Here is a 21,602-nt window from a genome sequence, read left to right on the forward strand (position 1 = left end):
TTAGTGAATGATTGGTTTCCGTAAAACAAGGTTTATTAACAAAGTCAGATCTTTGGCCGTGTCCCGTCTCACCCCACCCCACTATATATAAAGTTTACGCGTCAAAGAAACTGGCACAGCTAGGCTGTTAAGCTGGAGAATAATACTAACTAATATCATTAATTTTTTGTTTATAGTTTTGTTGTTTTATATTGCCAGACTTTGAAAGCTTTGACTCTGATTCAACAAGTTTTACCTCAAGGGTGGAGGCCTAATTCAAACGCCATATACTGATACATATTACCACAATAATCTACGAAAAATATATATATTCGAAATTCAGTCATATAGGCACTTGGAAATAATTTGTGATAATATATTTGTGCGAAATATAGTAGGGTGGGGGAAGATGGGACACTTTGTCAGACGAGACTCTTTTTTAATTTTCTTTTTACGAACCCCCATTTAATGATAATCAGGAAAATAAGGTTACAGAATTATTTGACAGTATTATCACGACTTTATAAAACGCGCGTCAAAGCTGATTACTGTTTTTAAAAATTAAAAAAAATATGTAAAATAGAAACAACAGGTAAAAAAATGCGAAATAGTAAGGTGCTATTTTTGAATGCTCGCTAAATCATAGTAAAGCCAATGATTTTTTTTTAGTTTGCGGACGATTTAACTAGTTTCATAGCTTCATAAAACAACCTTGAATATTTCGTACAGTTTGATTTTGTCTCATAAAACTAGTTTTAGTTTTGTAAAAAAACATTGAGATATAAGCATAAAGAAAACAGGCAGGGGTCAATATGACTTTAATTTAAGATAAAAACAACAACAAATTATCAGTTTAACGGTATATATATAAAGTTTACATGGCAAAAAAACTAGCACAGCCTGTTACACTCGGTAGGTTAACTACAAGTTGTAAAATACTCCTAATGTAAATATATTTCAATTTAGAGTCCCATCTTCCCCCACATTGTAGTTTTGTATGTTTTCATTGCCAAACTTTGAAAGATTTGCTTTTAATTTAGTAATTTATACCTCAGGGGGTTTTAAACTATAAGATACTGATACTGATATATTAAAAAGATAATATTTTGAAAATATATTTTCGAAGTTTGGTAATTTGCACTTGGTGTTAATTTATAAGAAGGGGCTTGTGCCAAAAACAGAGTAGTAATACCCAATTTGTAGCAAAAATAAAAACTTTATCAATAGTTATAGTCAATTTTCTATTAATACAAGTTCATATACATTTGTAGGATACAATATTTTTCCATTAAAGTTCGAACATTACCCATTGTCGTTCTAACAATACCAATTGTTATGCAATAATATAATGTATATAGGTAACATGTTAAAAACTATAGCAGTAGGGCAAGAAAAAGAATGTTCAAACTTAATTTTTAAAGCGTACAGTATTATTTCGTGTTATTTACGTATATTCCGATTTATAAATACACTTAATAATCAAAATTAACAATGATTTCAAACTGTCCCATCTTATCCTGTGTTTTTTTCGAATTTGTAAAATTTCACTTGTTGTGCGGAAAGTTAAATAACTCCTTATGTGTTTTTTTTATATTTTATTAAATTGGTGTCAATTAATAAAGGAATGATAGTACTAATTCGTGGTATTAACCAAAAACCGTCATCTATTTTGATTTTGGAAATATTTGGCAATATGTGCTTAAGTGTCCTATCTTCCCCCAATGTACTATAGTATTACCCAGTTTGTTGCAAACATATATATTTTACTAATAGGATTTTTAAGCTTACATTAAAACGTACTTTGTCTTTTTTACGTTAATTCCCGCGCCCGCTATTAAAGGGGCATACCAACGAAAAATGAAAATTTGTATATGGGTAGATATGCTCAAATGTAACCTAAACGTACCATCAAAGTTTGCCAAAACGATTTGGCTTCTAAAAAAATCGAGTGAAAAAAAACCGCTGGAGTAAAAAAAAATCGGCTGTTTCGACAATGCATGGGATTTCCCATAAGAAAAAAAATCACTCAACTTTGATCGTTTCTAGTTTCTAAAATACTAAAGAAAATTTAAATTTTATTTCTGGTTTGGTATAATGAATGCTTCTTCTTCAAGAATATATAAAAAAATTGTAAAACATAGACTTTATTATGTTTAATTTTTCGATTGAACGTAGGTACATACCAGATTATGCTGATTCAGCATATTTTCAAACCTTTTTAAACACGAAAAACTGACTTTTTTATAAAAAAAATTATACAGTAGGTACTAGTGAGACATAATGAACTTTTTAATATAAAAAAAGTGCTAAAAATTTACCAATAAGAAAAAAAGTGCCGAGTCAGCAAATTATGTAGCTATGTTCAATCGAAAATTAAAACATAATAAAGTCTATGTTTTACAATTTTTTTTTATATAGTTTTGAAGAAGAAGCATCCATTATACCAAATCAGAAATAAAATTTGAATTTTCTTTAGTATTTTAAAAAGTAGAAACGATCAAAGTTGAGTGAAATTTTTTCTTATGGGAAATCCCATGCATTGCGCAACGGCCAATTTTTTTTTTTACTCCAGCGGTCGAATTTGCGGTTTTCAAACTCATTTTTTTCAAAAGCTGTTTTGTATTTTAAAACTTTGATGGTAGCTTTAGATCACATTTGAGCATATCTATCAATACACGAATTTTGATTTTTCGTTGGTATGCCCCTTTAACACAGAGATAATGGATTTAAAGTTCGTCGTTGCTACCAGCATTGTCGGCCATGTGTCTTTGAACAAGACACTTAGCGGCAATTGCTCCAACCTAGTGGTCACTATAATAAGTTGTCCAAATTGTCAGCCATACATACAAATCCCCCAAAGAGAATCACGCACAAAGTGACATTAATTCCTGGTAACTCGTAAGTTATATTCTTTGATAAAACTTAATTTGTGATATTAACCGAAAATCGTAATTTATTTTAAGATTGAAAATATTAGACAACGTGTGGCTCGTGTGCTTACGGTACCAGTCCTAAGCCATCCTACTATATATATCACGACATCCGGCAATTAACTGCACTGCACAATGTTATGAATCGTAGTGGGGTAAGATGGGACACCTTTAGCACATAATATCCATATATCCTGGTCGTATTTTAAACAATTAACAACGGTAGTCGGGAGGATATGTTTTTTTAATTCCTTGAATGTTCTTTGTTTATTGCTAAATGGGACGAGAAAGTAGAGTTAAAAGGTGTCCCGTCTTTCCCCACCATACTGTACTAATTTGCGCTGTCTATTTTTATATGGCTGATAATTTGAATAACCATTAGTAAAAACTAGGGTGGAGCAATGTATGGTATGTTAAGCGTCTTGATCAACAGGACACGAGACACGCTTAGTACAATATCCTGATTGTATTTTAAAATTAGCCACGATCCGTGGGAGTCGTGAGGATATAGGTTTATAATTTCTTGAATATTCTCTGTTTACTACCATTTAGCACGAAAAAATAGAATAAAAGGTTTTCCCATCTTCCCCCTTCCTACTACCATGAAATCATGTGCTGTATCCTTTCGCAGCGCTTTTACCTGCGGCCACGTATTTCTTGTAACAATAGACCCTTCGATACGTTTATATGCCTAATAAATAAGAAGCCTTGGGCACAAATGCGGGTCTTAAAAAATCATGTTATTTTAAGAACACAATCAAGCAATATGTACATAATATTATTTTCACAGTAAAACTTGGTCAGCGAGAACCATACAATATATAATTAAACAAACAACGATATATATTCCAGTTCATCTGTCAATCATGCGAAAGTATAGCTTCGTATTTAAACGCTGGAGAAGGACTATTAATACAGGTCTCATCCATACCTGTATTAGTTTTTATAATATGTTAGATGTTTACAGTTGGTTAGGGCAACAGGATAATATGCATATAATAGGGAAAGGCTGAAATCCAAATTATTACTATTCGGTCCAATACTCAATCGAATCCGAATATTGGGTGACGTTATTTAACACATGAATATACGGTTGAGTTTAATTCACATGTACCTTTAGTCAGGCATGTGAAATGCGCAAATCGTGATAGTTTCGGTAATGTGTAAATCACTGAAATCGGACATTGTGTAAAGCTGTGCTTCTACGGGTGCGGCAATTAATAATGAATGGAACTTGCTTTATCTTTGCGTGGCAGGAAAACGGCAGTCGTTGTAACACGGGTGTTCTGCTTCATACCCCTTGTGCCAGCTTACGAGTTACGTATGTTACTTTGTAGGTATTTATTTTTTGGGATTTTTCTTTTTTTATGTGTGGCTGATAACTTGGACAACCCATTAGTGAATACTGGGCTGTAGCAATTGTCGTTAAGTGTCTTGCCCATGGAAGCATACGCATGCAATGGTAGCAGCGACAAGCCTTGAATCCATTGCCTCTAGATTAGAGGCAGGTGCACTAACCAACTATGCCGGAGAAATAATTCCGGCGCCGGAAAATAAGGAGAAAAGGCGTACGAGAACACCTTTGGTATTAGTGAGAAGGCCGCCCATTAAAATCGCACAGAAAACGTGGTTTTCCTACAAATGAACACGTGTGGTTTACGATCAAAGAGACACATAAGTCAAAGAGTTTTCTGAATTGCAATGTTGCAGGATGACAAGATGTACATTTCATGTAAAAAAATAACCAAATTTATTTAGAATTGTTACAGGAATCTTTTTTTTTCGCTCTCAATTGTGAAACTCGCGTAACTGTTGGTTGTATATACCATAAACAAGATCGTTTTATAAACGGAAGGTCACAAAATTAGTTTTCTAGTGCATTTAGTAGTGTGTGAAACAATTCGCTGGTAGAGAATTTTCGAATTCGATCGAATATGAACAAATATGCACCAAACAACAACAAATACTCTGAACCAGATTTGATTAGGCCCAATTCTAAATATTAATGAAGGTAACTTATTTATCCCCACATGGCAGGGAAACAACACTCATTATATAGTATTGTGGCTTGTGGGGTAACATGGGATACCGTTAGCACCTAAATCTCATATTTCCTGGTTGTGTTTTGAACAATTACCAACAAATTTTTTTTCCAATATTATCCCACCCGACTATAACACAGTTTTTTGTTTCGCATTTCTTGTGGTCACTTATGAGTTACCATATATGTAATCTATGGTTGGCGATTTATAACCCATGAAGGACCACTGATTTCTATTGGAAGTTGATAACACATCCGTTTATGCACGTAGCCATAATGTTAACGTCTTTGTATAATTACAAATTATATAAATGTGATACCTATTTACAATTAAGATATATTTTCTACATAATACTTACTATGTTGTAAGAATGAGACATTGCTAAGTGGTGAGTCGAAGTCATTACTTTCTTCACACAAGTTGTTGCTAAACTGCTTCATTTCAGTTTCACTATCTTCACTAAATATTATCTAAAAATAAAATACTTAAATATAACTCTCATTTTATTGCTCACAAATACTTTGCTACAGTAAAAATATTGTTATTAAAATTTTTGGTCACATTTTATTGCACAAAACCACATACGTGCACATTCAACTCAAACCAGCTTACACATATGAAAGGTTTATAATCAATACTCAATAGGTTTATTTATCTAACTTACATCCAGAGGTAAATTTCCTATTTCATTATTCCAGCTGCCATTTGCTTTATAACTTGAATGTTGCAAATTATTAATTTGAACATTTGACATATTTGTACAGCTTGGTTTGTCACTGACATCAGGTGGAATTGTTTTTATTAAATCTTCCAACATCAGCTTCTAAAATTAACTCATTAGTTTTTTGTTAGTTAGTTATTTATTTAAAAATGACTCAACTTTTTTTGGGGGTGTGCATTTCTCAAATCCCACTTCATTTGGTGATACTGCAAAATATATGAAAAATTGTAATAATAATAGAAATTATTTTCGCATGGCAGAACAACGGCAGGTGTTATTTATTTACAGGTGTTTAGCGCACCTTGTATATAACTTTGTGGGTTTAGTTTATGAAGGTATTTTTAACGTATTACTAGCCCTTAGTACTGTTTCACTACCACTACACAGTGATCAAAACAGTAAAATATTTTATGCTAATAAAAACTTACCTAGATGAAATCGTTTAGATCTGGTTTCTGGCAAAATCCTCTAAAAATAAAAAAAACAAACATAAACAGCTGTGAGATTCATCATTTATTAAAGAGGCATAACAACAAAAATAGGTATATGTCTTTTGGCAAGACACAACGACAAAAGCTTTAACCCAGCGTTCACTAATGGGTTGTCCAAATTGTCAAAACAATCACACACAACCAAAAAGTTACATGTGGTAACTTGTAAGCTGGCAAGAGATGTATGAAACAGAACATCAGTGTTTTAAACACTGTTGTTTTCCAGCCAGGTGAAGATAAAGCTTACATTCACTTATTCATTCATGCGAGGATACATAAGTTACAATCATTAATACATAAAACAATCAAATCATTACATCTATCCGTGCATCAGAGATATCATGTTTGTTTTCTTCAAGTTGAGCATCTAATGCAACTTTGTTCAAGGAACTCCTGATGTTTTCAAAGAACCTGTTTTTAATTATAACTTTTAACTTGTGTTTTTTATCGCGTCATAGCCTAATGGTTAGTTTGCCTTTCTTTAATCTAGACTAGAGAGATTACAGTTCAAGGTACGTCGCTGTTATTTTCCTGGCAAATTAAACAGGTGTAGCCGTGTAGGTTGAAAAAATGTTTACCTCAAACTACTTTTATCTACTTGCAGAACACTTGTGAAACTAGATAGAGCGAGCGAAAACCGGTCCTGGAGTGTTGCAAAGAAGTGGCTGTCAACACAATTTTGCTGCGATTCATCAACTAAATAAATAAAAATATTACTTATATGGTAGTAAGTGTTTAACAAGTAAGTTATAGTTGAAACATAGAATTCAGGTAAGTTTTCAGTAAACTGTTTGGAAAAAATTGGTTAAATCCAATAGTCATTAAACAAAAAAGTTAAAAGGAAACTGTAGATAATACGTTTAAATATGGCTAAAAAATACATGTAACTAAAAACTACTTAAACGTACATAGGAATATCCAACCTGATTCATCTTCAGAGTTTTTATAAGGAATTTTGTTTTCTTTGTCTGGCAGGTGATGTAATGATGTGTCTAGTTCCCTTACTACGTCTTTAAAAAAAATTAGGGCAAAAAATAAGGTTTTCTACGAGATATCTATAAACCAGGTTTCGATCAACATTACTTAAACGAGCATACCAACGAAAATCAAAAATTGTTTATAGATACAAATACTGGAATGTGATCTAAAGGTACTTCAAAACTGGAAACAGCTTTAAAAATGCGTAAAAATTTAAAAAATTTCTAAAAATTCTAAAAGACTAAAGAAATAAAAAAAATCCAGGTTTGGTACAATAAATGCTTCTTCTTTAAAAATACATAAAAAAATTACAAAATAGTCATAGACTTTATTAAGTTTTCATTTTTCCATTTGAACCCAGCTACACTAGATTATGCCGTTTTAAACTTGGTTTAAAAAAGGCAAGAAAATTTAAATTATTTTCAATTGGTTAACGAACTAGAGACCATCAAAGTGTAATGAAATTTTTCTTACGCAAAAAACAATGCATTGTTGCACGTCCGATTTTTTTTATCGCAGCGATTGAATTTGCTGTTTTGACACTCCTTTTTTTAGATTACACTTGAGCATTTTTATCAATACACAAACTTTAAGTTTTTAATTGTATGCCCCTTTATAGTATTAAGGGTTTGCGCCTTTTATAGTTGATAATAACAAAATTTGGGGGAAGTTGGTCATACACCGTAGTACTGGGATGTGCCAAGTCCCTTTTTTAACGCTAGGCACTTGCTTAATAACTGGGCCAAGCGCCGAGCCATATGATATTGCTATAATGTTGCAATTAAAGGGGGGGGGGGATATTAAAAGTAAAAAATAAAGCAACTAAAAGAAGACAAGATTTTTTTTTTAATAAGTGAATTTTTTCTGTCGAAAGTAACAAATTTCAACATCAGCCAATGTGCCAGTGAAGAATACATATGTTACTTATGTTAGTACCTTGTGGCTAAAAACAGACTTCTAGTAAAAGCTGAAACTTAATTTCTAGTAAAACAAAACTGGTGTTAATGGATACAACACAAAATACCTTTAGTTGTTAACCACTGTTTTAATGAAACATTATCATTGGATGTTTTGAGCTTCCTTTTCACATTAGTTTTATCTTGATGTGATGTTACATCATTGTAGACCAAGTTAATGGGATCTGAAATTAAGTTATAAAATTAAATGCGCCGCATGAAAAAATAAAAGAAAATTAATTAGCCCTTTTATTACAACAGTCTAAAAAACTTGATTAAAAACAAACCAGAAGTAACCAACAAAAAGTATTACTACTCGTGACGAATTCTGATGTATGAGGATTGAGTAATCGGTAAAGTTTATCATATGTGTCAATACACTTTGTGAAACTCTTACACATACATGCTAAATAAAGACTCCTCTCTGTACATGCTTACCACCTGACTGAAATCTGAATTTTACCCTTGCTTACTGAATTTTTTATAACAGCTTCTGAATAAATATTTGTAGCAAAACTCACTGCAAGTAGATGAAAGACAATTTTCAATCGTTTTCTTCGTTTTTATTCTGTCTGCCAACCGAAGATTATCTGTCCATAACTTGGAATGGTTAGCTTCCATTGAAAACCTCGTCCCACACTTTGTTGTTTGGATAACATTTTCTTTGTCTTAATATAATGAATATTTTGTTATCACTGAAAAATGATACCCTTTTTATATGTTACATAGGTAGATAATTCCTTCCTTTTTTAAATAAAATAAAGCGTTTTTTTCCAACTATAACTAAACTTTTTTTAAATTTTTTCCTACTATAAGTGGAAATGGTTAGCAGTTAGCACTTGTAGTATTCTAACTACATATTGTAAAAAATAACTAATTATATTTATATATTTTTTATTGACAACTTATTTCACTGCACCAGACAATACACCTTTAATAGGAGCCTGTACTCTGTAGGTTTTACATTCTGGATTGTCCTTGGTCACTCTTATTCTTTTAAAATGTCTCTTTTCTCTCTCCATCCACTTTGACTTTTTATTTCTTCCCATTTTGTCTCTAAACTAGACATTCAGCTTAAGCTAACCTGCAGGAGTTTTTGTTTGGTTGAACTTTTACATACAGTCACAGTATGTGTGACTTTTTACTTTATGTTACAAAATTAAAATAGGTCCTATAGATAATATGGTAGAACTCTATAAAAAAACTTTTACCACTAACAGGTTGCAAATTTGCAACAATTATTGCACATACTTACCAAACCACAATCTGAAACTTTTTTCTCCACCAGCAAATACAATATATGTTTTTCTGTATGTAAAAAATCCTACTTGGTTTCTATACGCTAGTTCTGGATTTGAAATTTAGCAAATTTATTGGGTAATACACTTTGTTAATAAAAACATCAGTTAATATTTAATAAACATAAAACAGTTTACTGAAAAGTTTTAAGCAATAAAACATGATTGATAACTTTTAATGAATTTGCAACAGTTTTAGATAAAGGAATAACATTTGTAACATGGTGTTGTCAATTTAGCTTGTCTTAATTGTTTTATTTGTGGTGTTTTTCGACATTCAGTTGGTGGCAAACTATGGCCCCAATTTCCGCAAAAAAAACGAAATTTCATCATCAGATTCAGTAGTAATACGTAAAATAAAATTTGCGCATGCCAACAAATAAGATTCAATCAAGTGCATATAAAACTTGGTGGTCCCTAGCTTATAAACAAGTTGAGGTAAAGAGAATTGGTCGTACAAACTCTTAGAGGTTTCTTATTTCTAAATGTACCAAGTTATAGCTGATAAACTTTAACTGTGATTTATTGTTAATATTAATTAAGATATTTATACAACTATACTCAACTTAGCTATTACATAATGATGCTTAGAACATGTTACATTTTGACCAATAAGTTATTTCTAATCACAAAAGAATCAAGCCCCCAAGATCTCTGTCTGTCATTAATGGCTTCAAATTCTCCAAGTGCTTTGATTGTGAATCTGTTTTCAGATAGTTGAGCAATTTCTTGGTCTTCTATACTGAATGGTGGTCCACAATACTTTGTAGGATCATATCTGAACGTGTTTAAAAGATATTTAGCTCCAACTTTCATAACTTCAGACATCACACCAAAATAAGCATCACGCTGACTGGGATTGATTGCAACGAATGCACCTCGATCCCAAGTTGCATCAAGTTTTCCACTGACATCAGAATTGAACAGAAACAAATCTCCTTGATATATGGTGACACTTGAATCTTCAGATTCGAATATATTAAAATCTGAAGTTGCATGTTTAGTCTTGTTAAACTTTATGTTATGCTCATTAAAAAAATCATGAATAGCAATTTCAGAGAATTCAAGACCAACAACTTTGTGACCTTTATCAGCAATGTACTTCATGTCAATCGTTTTCCCGCACAAAGGAACAAAGACAGACATGTTCTGCTTGTCAAACAGAACATTCTCATGTTTAACCAAATTTTCATTAACTTTAGGCAAATGAAACGCTGTATGTTTCTTTTGCCATCTTGAATTCCAATCATCAAGTGTCATCACAATGTTCTCTTCGTCTCCATATGCATTTATCTTACTCATTTTATTTTCTTGTTTAAATACTTAAAAACTACAAGGAAGCAATGCAGAATTTAGTGGTGCAGTACGTATATGACCATAGATACCTAAAAATATGTTTAGGTAGCTATGAAATGACGATGCATTTTCAGCCCCCTTTAATTGGTGTATGTCCACTATGAATATTGCGGACATGGTAAATGTTGTGGACATAGTCAATATTATAAATATAGCGGAGATGCACTAATTAAGGGAACCTATGCAAATTGGCCACAGAAATAACGCCCAACTGCTCAAAACCGTGATACAATCTTCGTCCCTATTTCGCTTGGTGACAGTGGTTTTAGGAGGTTTAAGCGTGTACCTAATAAAACTACGGGTTGCACCCAGTTGCAAACATTTTGGTTATTTCAACCAGCTACGCGACCACACTCAACAGATGTCAAATGACAATACGAGTTTAACAAACCAACAGCCTTGAATTTCGACATTTCGTGATTGTGAGTTTCGTATAACTGTAAATACGCAGCCACAATCATGAAATTCAGGGCTGTGTTTTAACAATCATAAACTTCAGGTCTGTGTTTTACTACTAACCGAAATACCTTTCTCCACGTTGTAGATCGGTAACTAAAACTGGCTTAATAAACTTTGGTTGGTGTAGTTTTTAAAGAAACAGCTAAAACCTACTACAACCACTGTGCGCCTGTCTTTTGCTATTTCGCCCTTTTACCTGTTCAAAATATACACATGGAGCTATACAGAGAAGACGGAAAATTTTTTCCGCTAGGAGGCGATGACAAATTCGTTTCTCTATTTTATGAGGAGCAGTTAGTTTCACGGTTTATACCACAGAAATAAAAAAGAGTAGAACGCGCAACTGCCCAAAATCGTGATGTGTTCTTTTTTTCTATTCACGTGACCGCCAACTCCGTCCCCATTTCGCTTGGTCTCCATTGTAAAATATAGGCGCATAGTATTTTTAAGAGGTTTTAGCTGTTTATTTCAAAAACTACATCAACTACTTAAGTTTATTAGGCCAGTATAGTTATTTGGTAGGTTAACGCTTACAGTTTACCACTCGTTTGGAAAATTTAATTATTTAATAATTTTAATTAAAAACTTTGAACAAACGGTTTATTAGAAATATATATATACTAGAAAATAGTTGTTTTACCTTATAATTTTTAATTAAATCAAAAAACGAATAAAAACTACATAAAACACCATCGATTCCATTGACTACAATGGTAAACGGGAACGACCCGCGAAAGAGAGAGAGTGTATCACCTCTCTCCTTTACCGACATTGGAGATGCGCGTTCTATTATTTTTTATTTCTGTGGTTTATACATATAAGATATAAACCCCTAACCCCTAACCCCTAACCCCTAACCCCTAACCCCTAACCCCTAACCCCTAACCCCTAACCCCTAACCCCTAACCCCTAACCCCTAACCCCTAACCCCTAACCCCTAACCCCTAACCCCTAACCCCTAACCCCTAACCCCTAACCCCTAACCCCTAACCCCTAACCCCTAACCCCTAACCCCTAACCCCTAACCCCTAACCCCTAACCCCTAACCCCTAACCCCTAACCCCTAACCCCTAACCCCTAACCCCTAACCCCTAACCCCTAACCCCTTACCCCTAACCCCTAACCCCTAACCCCTAATTCCTAACCCCAAACTCGTCAAACAAAAAAAACTTGAAAAAAAATATAAAAAAAGTATTCCACTGTGCGGGACTCGAACCCGGTAAAAATGAAACAAAGAGAATTTACGACCGCACGCAAACCGCTACACCACAGACTCGACGACAGTAAATACAACGAAAGAGCGTATATAACCGACCTAATGTGGGAAATATGTTCTTACTAGTGTTTTATGTATTTAGAAAGCTATTTTTATTATTTAATTAATTTGTTTTACACTTATTAACACTTTGTAGTGCTGTTTTGTTCGTTTTTCCGTATTTTTTAATTTAAATAATTACCGCCTCTAGCGGAAAAAATTTTCTGTCTTCTTTGTATAGTCCCATGTAAAATATACTGTTTCTATTATACATGTTTTTTTATATTTAAAATGAATGAATGAATGAATGAATGAATGAATGAATGAATGAATGAATGAATGAATGAATGAATGAATGAATGAATGAATGAATGAAATTTATTTCGTCTCTTCGGTCACGATAGCGAAGAACAAGAGAGTTGACAAAAGCGAAAAGACAGGTAGTAACGGTAAAACAACAGTTGTTAAAACACGCTTATTGATAAAAAAGAAAGAAATATTGTTTTGGATAAAAGGCGTGACCGTTACACCCTACAGACGATACAATGTGAAAATTAAATAAATAACATTTAATTAAACATATTAAAGTTCTAATTTGAAGAAAAGTGTGCGTAAGGACACAACCCGTACAACACCCGATTAGTTACGGTTGAGTCGTTAACAAACGGACATATGCTGATTGGTTGAGACGTTTCGAAACATGCTGTATTATAATATGGTAACACGTGTTATAATACGGATCGTTTTCTACGCTGTTTCGTCAATTTACGTGACGTAAATATTTTGACCCAAATGTTGAAATATATTTAGGATATTGTTTACCTCACACACGGTTATTTAAATTAAAAGCTATTAATCAAAAGGAATAGAAAGTTTAAACGAATCCCTATATTAGTTTTAGAAGGAAAATGGAACAAAAAAGGACAAAGGTTTGTATTTTTAATTTCTTTAAATTAAGAAATTAAACAAACGTCAAATCGTTTGTTTCAGTTGGTGAAAAGAAAGGCACCACAGTATAAGATTAAAGTACGAGGAGAAAAGGTTAAAAAAACAAGCTTGTTCTATCAAGACAAAAGAGAAGCAAAGCAGAATGCTGGTGTTTCGGGGCTTTCCTCTGCGTATGATGATGATGCAGAACAGTATTGGTCCAGGTCAGTGTATTCAGCAAGGTAGAATGTGTGTTATTGAATGCTGTTGACCTGTCTTGTGTGATTTAAGAGGTTTCAGATTATATCGATACTATTCGATAATATCATTTAACTTTAGTATATTCCTGTCCAGCGCGGTAGCACAGTTGGTTAGCACGACTGACTCCCAACCCAGAGGTAATGGATTCAAGGCTTGTCACTGCTCCCATTGTGGGCATATGTGTCCTTGGGCAAGACACTTAACGGCAATTGCTCCAACCCAGTGGTCACTAATGGATTGTCCAAATTATCAGTCACACAAAAAAATGAAAAATTAAAAAAAAAATAATAACCACCCACAAAGTAACATACTTGGTAACTCGTAAGCTGGCACGAGGTGTATGAAACAGAATACCTGTGTTATAACGACTGTCGTTTCCCGGCCACGCGAGGATAAAGTAAGTTACATTTTTAGTAACATTACTATACAATCATACCGACGGGGACAATTCCAACCATCATGAGCACATACACCCAAACAGAGTGTTATAATAAACATATGCAGCATACAAAGCTAATACACGCAAAGAACATGTTATACAGAGTATATACGAATGGACAACATGTTAAATGGCACATACAGCATAATATACACTATACAGGGTGTCAACCAAAAATGTATATTTGTATATATATATATGCTCTTTAAATGACCATATTACAGCAACATTTGTTTTAATAAAGAAATTTCTTTTAACTTCCTCAAACTTCCGTCTAGCTTTTGCCATTATTTACACCTGAAAAAAAAATATTTAAAATAAATATTGCTATTATGGGCATTTAAAGAGTATATAATGTATATATATATATGTTTTTTCGGACACCCTGTAGACCACATGCAGTATTATATACAGGAGAGAATACATATAGCACAGATGGCACAGACTTGCCAACAGCATATTATAAACCAGGCATGTGAAACCTGCGACACGCGTGCCAAATACGGCTCGCACAAAAAAGTTGTACGGCCCGTGAAGCCAGTTGCATATTTTCCACTGAATGTATTTTAATGTGACAATAAAGTAGCTGTTTTCTTCAGAAATTTATGCATCCGAACTCTATATTTCTACCAGGAGATAAATTAGATAACCCCTGTTTAATATCATAAGATTAAAGACTAGAGGTCGACCGATGTATCGGTTCACCGATATTATCGGCCGATATTTACGTTCTACCGATAACCTTCTACCGATAAGTGTTCATACGGCACATGGAGCACATAGTATACATACGGCACATGGAGCACATAGTATACATATGGCACATGGGGCACATAGTATACATATGGCACATGGGGCACATAGTATACATATGGCACATGGGGCACATAGTATACATGTGGCACATGGAGCACATAGTATACATATGGCACATGGGGCACATAGTATACATATGGCACATGGGGCACATAGTATACATATGGCACATGGGGCACATAGTATACATATGGCACATGGAGCACATAGTATACATATGGCACATGGAGCACATAGTATACATACGGCACATGGAGCACATAGTATACATATGGCACATGGAGCACATAGTATACATATGGCACATGGGGCACATAGTATACATATGGCACATGGGGCACATAGTATACATACGGCACATGGAGCACATAGTATACATATGGCACATGGAGCACATAGTATACATACGGCACATGGAGCACATAGTATACATATGGCACATGGAGCACATAGTATACATACGGCACATGGAGCACATAGTATACATATGGCACATGGAGCACATAGTATACATATGGCACATGGGGCACATAGTATACATATGGCACATGGAGCACATAGTATACATATGGCACATGGGGCACATAGTATACATACGGCACATGGGGCACATAGTATACATATGGCACATGGGGCACATAGTATACATACGGCACATGGAGCACATAGTATACATATGGCACATGGAGCACATAGTATACATACGGCACATGGAGCACATAGTATACATATGGCACATGGAGCACATAGTATACATATGGCACATGGGGCACATAGTATACATATGGCACATGGGGCACATAGTATACATACGGCACATGGAGCACATAGTATACATATGGCACATGGAGCACATAGTATACATACGGCACATGGAGCACATAGTATACATATGGCACATGGGGCACATAGTATACATATGGCACATGGGGCACATAGTATACATACGGCACATGGGGCACATAGTATACATATGGCACATGGGGCACATAGTATACATACGGCACATGGGGCACATAGTATACATATGGCACATGGGGCACATAGTATACATATGGCACATGGGGCACATAGTATACATATGGCACATGGGGCACATAGTATACATATGGCACATGGGGCACATAGTATACATACGGCACATGGGGCACATAGTATACATATGGCACATGGGGCACATAGTATACATATGGCACATGGGGCACATAGTATACATATGGCACATGGAGCACATAGTATACATATGGCACATGGGGCACATAGTATACATACGGCACATGGAGCACATAGTATACATATGGCACATGGAGCACATAGTATACATACGGCACATGGAGCACATAGTATACATATGGCACATGGAGCACATAGTATACATATGGCACATGGGGCACATAGTATACATATGGCACATGGGGCACATAGTATACATACGGCACATGGAGCACATAGTATACATATGGCACATGGAGCACATAGTATACATACGGCACATGGAGCACATAGTATACATATGGCACATGGAGCACATAGTATACATACGGCACATGGAGCACATAGTATACATATGGCACATGGAGCACATAGTATACATATGGCACATGGGGCACATAGTATACATATGGCACATGGGGCACATAGTATACATACGGCACATGGAGCACATAGTATACATATGGCACATGGAGCACATAGTATACATACGGCACATGGAGCACATAGTATACATATGGCACATGGGGCACATAGTATACATATGGCACATGGGGCACATAGTATACATACGGCACATGGGGCACATAGTATACATATGGCACATGGGGCACATAGTATACATACGGCACATGGGGCACATAGTATACATATGGCACATGGGGCACATAGTATACATATGGCACATGGGGCACATAGTATACATATGGCACATGGGGCACATAGTATACATATGGCACATGGGGCACATAGTATACATACGGCACATGGGGCACATAGTATACATATGGCACATGGGGCACATAGTATACATATGGCACATGGGGCACATAGTATACATATGGCACATGGAGCACATAGTATACATATGGCACATGGGGCACATAGTATACATACGGCACATGGAGCACATAGTATACATATGGCACATGAAGCACATAGTATACATACGGCACATGGAGCACATAGTATACATATGGCACATGGAGCACATAGTATACATATGGCACATGGGGCACATAGTATACATATGGCACATGGGGCACATAGTATACATACGGCACATGGAGCACATAGTATACATATGGCACATGGAGCACATAGTATACATACGGCACATGGAGCACATAGTATACATATGGCACATGGAGCACATAGTATACATATGGCACATGGGGCACATAGTATACATATGGCACATGGGGCACATAGTATACATATGGCACATGGGGCACATAGTATACATATGGCACATGGGGCACATAGGAGCATAAATAGGACAGGTGGCAAATTCAGCAAATACGGCACACATAGCACATACCGCACATAGTATACGTATGGCAGAATTAGCACATACGGCATATAAAGCCCATACAGCATATATAGTACATACAGCACATGGTATACATACAGCAGAATTAGCACATACGGCAGATAGAGCACATACAGGTCATACGGCACATACAGCACATTCGACACATACAGCACGTAGGGCACATAGTATACATACAGTACGCACAGCACATGCAACAAATACACAGCACATAGTACACATACAGCACATACGGCGCGTACACACAACAGCTTGTTATTCAAAGCACCCACACGCGCAGCCTTGTTTATTGATATCACACACACACACGCATTTGCGATATTGATATTATTTAGAGTTGTCCCCCATAGACATTATTTAGAAAACCTTACAACTGGAATGTAATACAATCTGATACTGATCATTTAGCATATCTAAGGTCTTATACTATAGGGATATTGTATATTATGATACAGTGTTGCCACAATTAAAGGTTAGACATAAGTTTTTCTTTCGCATAACAGCTTGATGTCATTTATATACTTAACTTACTTATAGGTAAAACTATTTACTAAGAGAAATCAGTAAAAGCTTTGACTTAGTACAACATAAACTATTATGTATTATCCAAATATACATTTATTTGTGGTATAGTTCAGAAACAAGTCCTGCTGAAACCTATGAACAAAGAAGAAAACAGTTATCAGAGGACTGGCGGCAAATGGAGGAAAATCTTTTTAGTCTCAGAATAATATCTTTTAAACCAGCCTCATTTCTGTGTAATATATGCAGGTAATATATTGATATTATAGATAAATGAATTGCAATCAAATCCGAATAGAATGTGCGTTTCAAGTTTTCTTTACTTTACTAAAGGCCGAGACAGAAGCAAAGAAACTGCAAAAGATATAAAATGCAGCAATGAAGACGAGCTCCCTAATGAGTGAAATTACCATAATTTTTCCATACAGACAATCCACCAAGAATATTGTGCGCTGCAGTGATTGTGGGATTCCAAGCTATTTTTGTAAACCATGTTGGTTAACATTTCATGAAAACATCTATTATCATGTTCCAGATATATGGAATAAACATGTATGTACATCAATGTTCATTGTATTTTTATTTGGTATTTTAAAATGCTATGGATATAAAATTTAGAAAAGTGTCTTCATCAAAATGGAAGTTCCCGTAAAAACCTTACGACGATTGGATGCTCATGAATGTGAAACATCTTATGTAAAGCAAATGGTTGTAATTGACAACAAAGGTATCCAAGCACTTTAATATACATAGCATACTCTTTGTTACTTTATTTAACCTAATGCGCACTTGTACTGGCTGACACTTGTGTTATTCACATAATTGTTAAAATATTAAATTGGTTGGTAAGGGCAGGACGATCATATTGTCATGTGTGGCTCATTTTTATAGTCAACCTGACATGGTATAATTATCATTTGTCAACACAAAGTAAACCACTAATTTTCTTACTAGTTTAGCTGTATTGAAATGACCATAGCTCATAATTTATTTTAAACTTTAAAAGGATTTCAACATAGTATTGATGCCACATTCTGCCAATGCGAGGTAGAACCGGTCACATTACTTCGTTGGAATTTGTGGCCTGGCTCTGCTAAGAGTCCGAAAGTAGCATTTTCAATTGATTACTTGGAATTTTTACGAGTACTCATGCTTGGAAAGCAAGTTTCTACTGAGGGTTTTGTGAACTGTATGCATTTAAGATATGTACCAGTAATTGGTTACAAAACAAAGGTTAGTTTCTTTGTATTTGCTCCATGTTGCTAACTTGTTAAACTTGGTTGGGTTGACTTTTGTTGTGTCTGTGTTTTTAATGTACAGTATATTTTTCAATAATATTATTTCAATCAATAATTTTAGATTTGCTTAGACATATAATGCCATTAAATTTGAATTCAGATTAAAAATATAGCGAGAATATTATTAAATGAAGTCATGGAATCCTACAGACACCATGTCTACAAATTGCAGAATGCGCAATTGCCAGAATTAGTGACTGCTGGTATAGATAATGGAACTGAATGTCCATGCTGCTACCTTGTAAGTAAAAACATTTATAGTTACTACTGATCATTCACGTTACATGCCAATATTAACACAGGATGAAAAAAAGACATTCTATCTTGATGGTAATTTTGGTCTCGTGCGGCGTCAAACTGGTCACAATAGTATCCAACCCCACCACAAAGATCTATATTTCCTGGAGCAAACCGCAGTTGATGAATTTGTTCAGCAATACACTCAGCGATTTTATCCAAAACAAGTGAGTTAAATGAGGACAATATCTCCTAGGAGTCTTGCCTAATCAAAACAAATGTTGCAGGATTGCAGTGATTTTCAGGCTGGAAGTACTGTGCGATCAAAAAATAAAAACAAGAAACTTTCTGTCAATGGAGTATTTGGCGCATGTTGCAAACATGAAATACCAACATTGTTTATGAACATGAAGCATGGTGAAAGGTAGTACTGTGATGTAAGCATTGAAATCTTTAACTCCATCTATTTTCTTCAGGTTCAGTTATCCTGTGTTTATCATCAGACAATTGTTGTTAAAATGTTCATCCCCCATCACTATTTTTTATGACATAGCGTGTCGCATATTTGCTCATCTACGGGTAATTATTTGTTTTTAACTGTTTATTTTTAGTATGAAATGGTAAATTAAGAAATCACTGTTTAGTTGAAGCAAGACACAGATATCCTTCCTCTTGTCAAATTTGTCGTACCAGTCTTTCATGGCTATGGTCACAATGTTAATTGTCAGGTAGGTTTTGTGTCAATGCTATTAATTTTAGATGTTAATTTGAACCATTTATAGGCTCAATTTAGCCCGAGAAAAACGCTGCAATGTGGTTTGGCAGATGGCGAAGGAATGGAGCGGTTGTGGTCTTTTCTCAGAAATTTTAATAAGATTTCAAAAGAAATGAAAACGGAGCACCGTGACGACTTACTTACGGATGGGTTGTTACTATATGCTGATAAACAAAAAAAGAAACTTGGTATATAACTCTTAATGAAAAATTGCTACAAAACATAAACATATATATATCAATATATGACTATTTAATTATAAAAGTAATTGCCATTATTTTTCTCCATAGGCTTGGTGTTAGTTCAAAAACTTGAAAAAGCAAGGGCAATACAGAAAGAAAGCAAGGAACGTTTGAGACATATGATTAATGCTCACAGCTGTTAGTATTAACTATTACATAACATGTTAGAAGCTTATACCTTTTGGTGATTTTAGCCATAGAATCATTTGATGACGTGAAAGCAACTGCAGATACGTGGCAGCACATTCCATCAATACAAATTGACAGTTCTGAACAATTGGATTACCATGAAGAATATGCCATGAAGGTCAATACCTTGCGATTGAAAGGTTGGTAAACTTTAACCCATTGTAATTTGGTCATGCATGCTAAAGCCCAGTCGCATTATGGGTAAAATCGCTACCTCAAATACAGAGGTTATGGGTTCGAGGCTTGATGCTGCCACCAGTGTGGTTTTATGTGTCTTGGGCAAGACAATTACCAGTAATTGCTCCAACCCAGTAGTACCAAATTGGTTGTTTAATTTGTCCGTACATAAAAAGTCCCAAAAAATGATAACCCACAAGGCTCCGTATGTGGTAACTCTGAAATGTGGGGTGTATGAAATAAAACACTGATGTATAATGACTGTCGTTTTCCAGCAAATGTGGATAAATAAGTTTTATTTATTCAGTTGTTTTATATAAAGTTTTTGTTTTAGAGCTGTTTTAGAAAATCTAAAGAGTGATGATCCTCAAAAGGCTCACCAATCTGGACAAATTGCTCGGTAACTAACTTGCTCTGGTAGCTTTTAATTTAACAATAACTTGTATCTGGCTAGTACTTGATAAAGAATATAAGAAAATGCTCAGTTAGATACCATATTAAAGGTGTTATGTATGTGTAGATTGGAACATGAAGCATTGATGTTGGAACAGAGGCTTAAAATCCCACACCGATGGGGGAATGCAAATCCTGATTTCAGAACATACACACTTTCTGCAGTAAATAAAATTCGCTCAAAGTTACAACGAAAAATTTCAAAACTGAACATGGAGGCAAAATTTGTTTCTTCCTTGTTAAAAAAATATCCAGG

General features: G+C 34.7%; 3 protein-coding genes across 12 annotated transcripts in view; 1 reads left to right on the forward strand and 2 right to left on the reverse strand.

Annotated features, from left to right (window-relative positions):
- Positions 1-21,602, forward strand: part of LOC149730929 (uncharacterized) — a 38,852-nt gene that overhangs the window by 10,378 nt on the left and 6,872 nt on the right. Inside the window, exons 2-17 of one of the 6 annotated variants that reach the window (XM_089885061.1) lie at positions 12,906-13,394; positions 13,456-13,616; positions 18,087-18,224; positions 18,404-18,527; positions 18,594-18,702; positions 18,982-19,208; positions 19,374-19,514; positions 19,576-19,737; positions 19,798-19,934; positions 19,987-20,089; positions 20,155-20,238; positions 20,293-20,473; positions 20,576-20,665; positions 20,722-20,856; positions 21,228-21,293; positions 21,414-21,601. In XM_089885061.1, coding sequence (XP_089741187.1) covers positions 13,374-13,394; positions 13,456-13,616; positions 18,087-18,224; positions 18,404-18,527; positions 18,594-18,702; positions 18,982-19,208; positions 19,374-19,514; positions 19,576-19,737; positions 19,798-19,934; positions 19,987-20,089; positions 20,155-20,238; positions 20,293-20,473; positions 20,576-20,665; positions 20,722-20,856; positions 21,228-21,238 — 1,824 coding nt within the window. In that variant the 5' untranslated portion in view covers positions 12,906-13,373 and the 3' untranslated portion in view covers positions 21,239-21,293; positions 21,414-21,601. Of the gene's footprint in view, positions 1-12,786; positions 13,395-13,455; positions 13,617-17,147; positions 17,926-18,084; positions 18,225-18,308; positions 18,528-18,593; positions 18,703-18,981; positions 19,209-19,373; positions 19,515-19,575; positions 19,738-19,797; positions 19,935-19,986; positions 20,090-20,154; positions 20,239-20,292; positions 20,474-20,575; positions 20,666-20,721; positions 20,857-21,227; positions 21,294-21,413; position 21,602 lie in introns of those variants that run through there. The other 5 variants (XM_089885062.1, XM_089885064.1, XM_089885066.1 and 2 more) reach the window with 5 other exon arrangements.
- LOC149730930 (uncharacterized) lies at positions 3,629-9,476 on the reverse strand. Of its 5 annotated transcripts, none has more exons than XM_089885074.1 (12): positions 9,353-9,476; positions 9,029-9,158; positions 8,619-8,765; positions 8,166-8,282; positions 7,087-7,167; positions 6,742-6,859; positions 6,481-6,574; positions 6,101-6,140; positions 5,832-5,878; positions 5,616-5,774; positions 5,310-5,421; positions 3,629-3,840 (listed from the first exon to the last, which is right to left on the reverse strand). In XM_089885074.1, exons 2-12 carry the CDS (start codon positions 9,144-9,146, stop codon positions 3,770-3,772), a joined length of 1,104 nt encoding a protein of 367 aa, XP_089741200.1. In that variant the 5' UTR covers positions 9,147-9,158; positions 9,353-9,476; the 3' UTR covers positions 3,629-3,769. The 5 variants fall into 5 exon arrangements, with proteins under 5 accessions (XP_089741200.1, XP_089741198.1, XP_089741199.1 ...); XM_089885072.1 differs by having other exon boundaries at positions 7,072-7,167; XM_089885073.1 differs by having other exon boundaries at positions 7,087-7,173.
- LOC149730931 (thiopurine S-methyltransferase-like) lies at positions 9,444-10,773 on the reverse strand. Its single transcript, XM_089885083.1, has one exon. The coding sequence runs from the start codon at positions 10,695-10,697 to the stop codon at positions 9,993-9,995; it is 705 nt and encodes a 234-aa protein (XP_089741209.1). The 5' UTR covers positions 10,698-10,773; the 3' UTR covers positions 9,444-9,992.

This window comes from Ciona robusta, chromosome 9 (assembly GCF_009617815.1).
Source record: "Ciona robusta chromosome 9, ASM961781v2".
Taxonomy (NCBI): Eukaryota; Metazoa; Chordata; class Ascidiacea; order Phlebobranchia; family Cionidae; genus Ciona; species Ciona robusta.

What these genes read in the sequence shown, in the direction of transcription:
- LOC149730930 (XM_089885071.1), bottom strand. Translation starts at nt 9,146, where the DNA reads ATGGGAAGAAATAAAAAGTCAAAGTGGATGGAGAGAGAAAAGAGACAT. An exon ending in AATGCACACCCCCAAAAAAA is followed by an intron (nt 5,775 to 5,831) that starts GTTGAGTCATTT and finishes AGTTAATTTTAG; the next exon opens with AAGCTGATGTTGGAAGATTT. An exon ending in TAGGAAATTTACCTCTGGAT is followed by an intron (nt 5,422 to 5,615) that starts GTAAGTTAGATA and finishes TTTTATTTTTAG; the next exon opens with ATAATATTTAGTGAAGATAG.
- LOC149730931 (XM_089885083.1), bottom strand. Translation starts at nt 10,697, where the DNA reads ATGAGTAAGATAAATGCATATGGAGACGAAGAGAACATTGTGATGACA.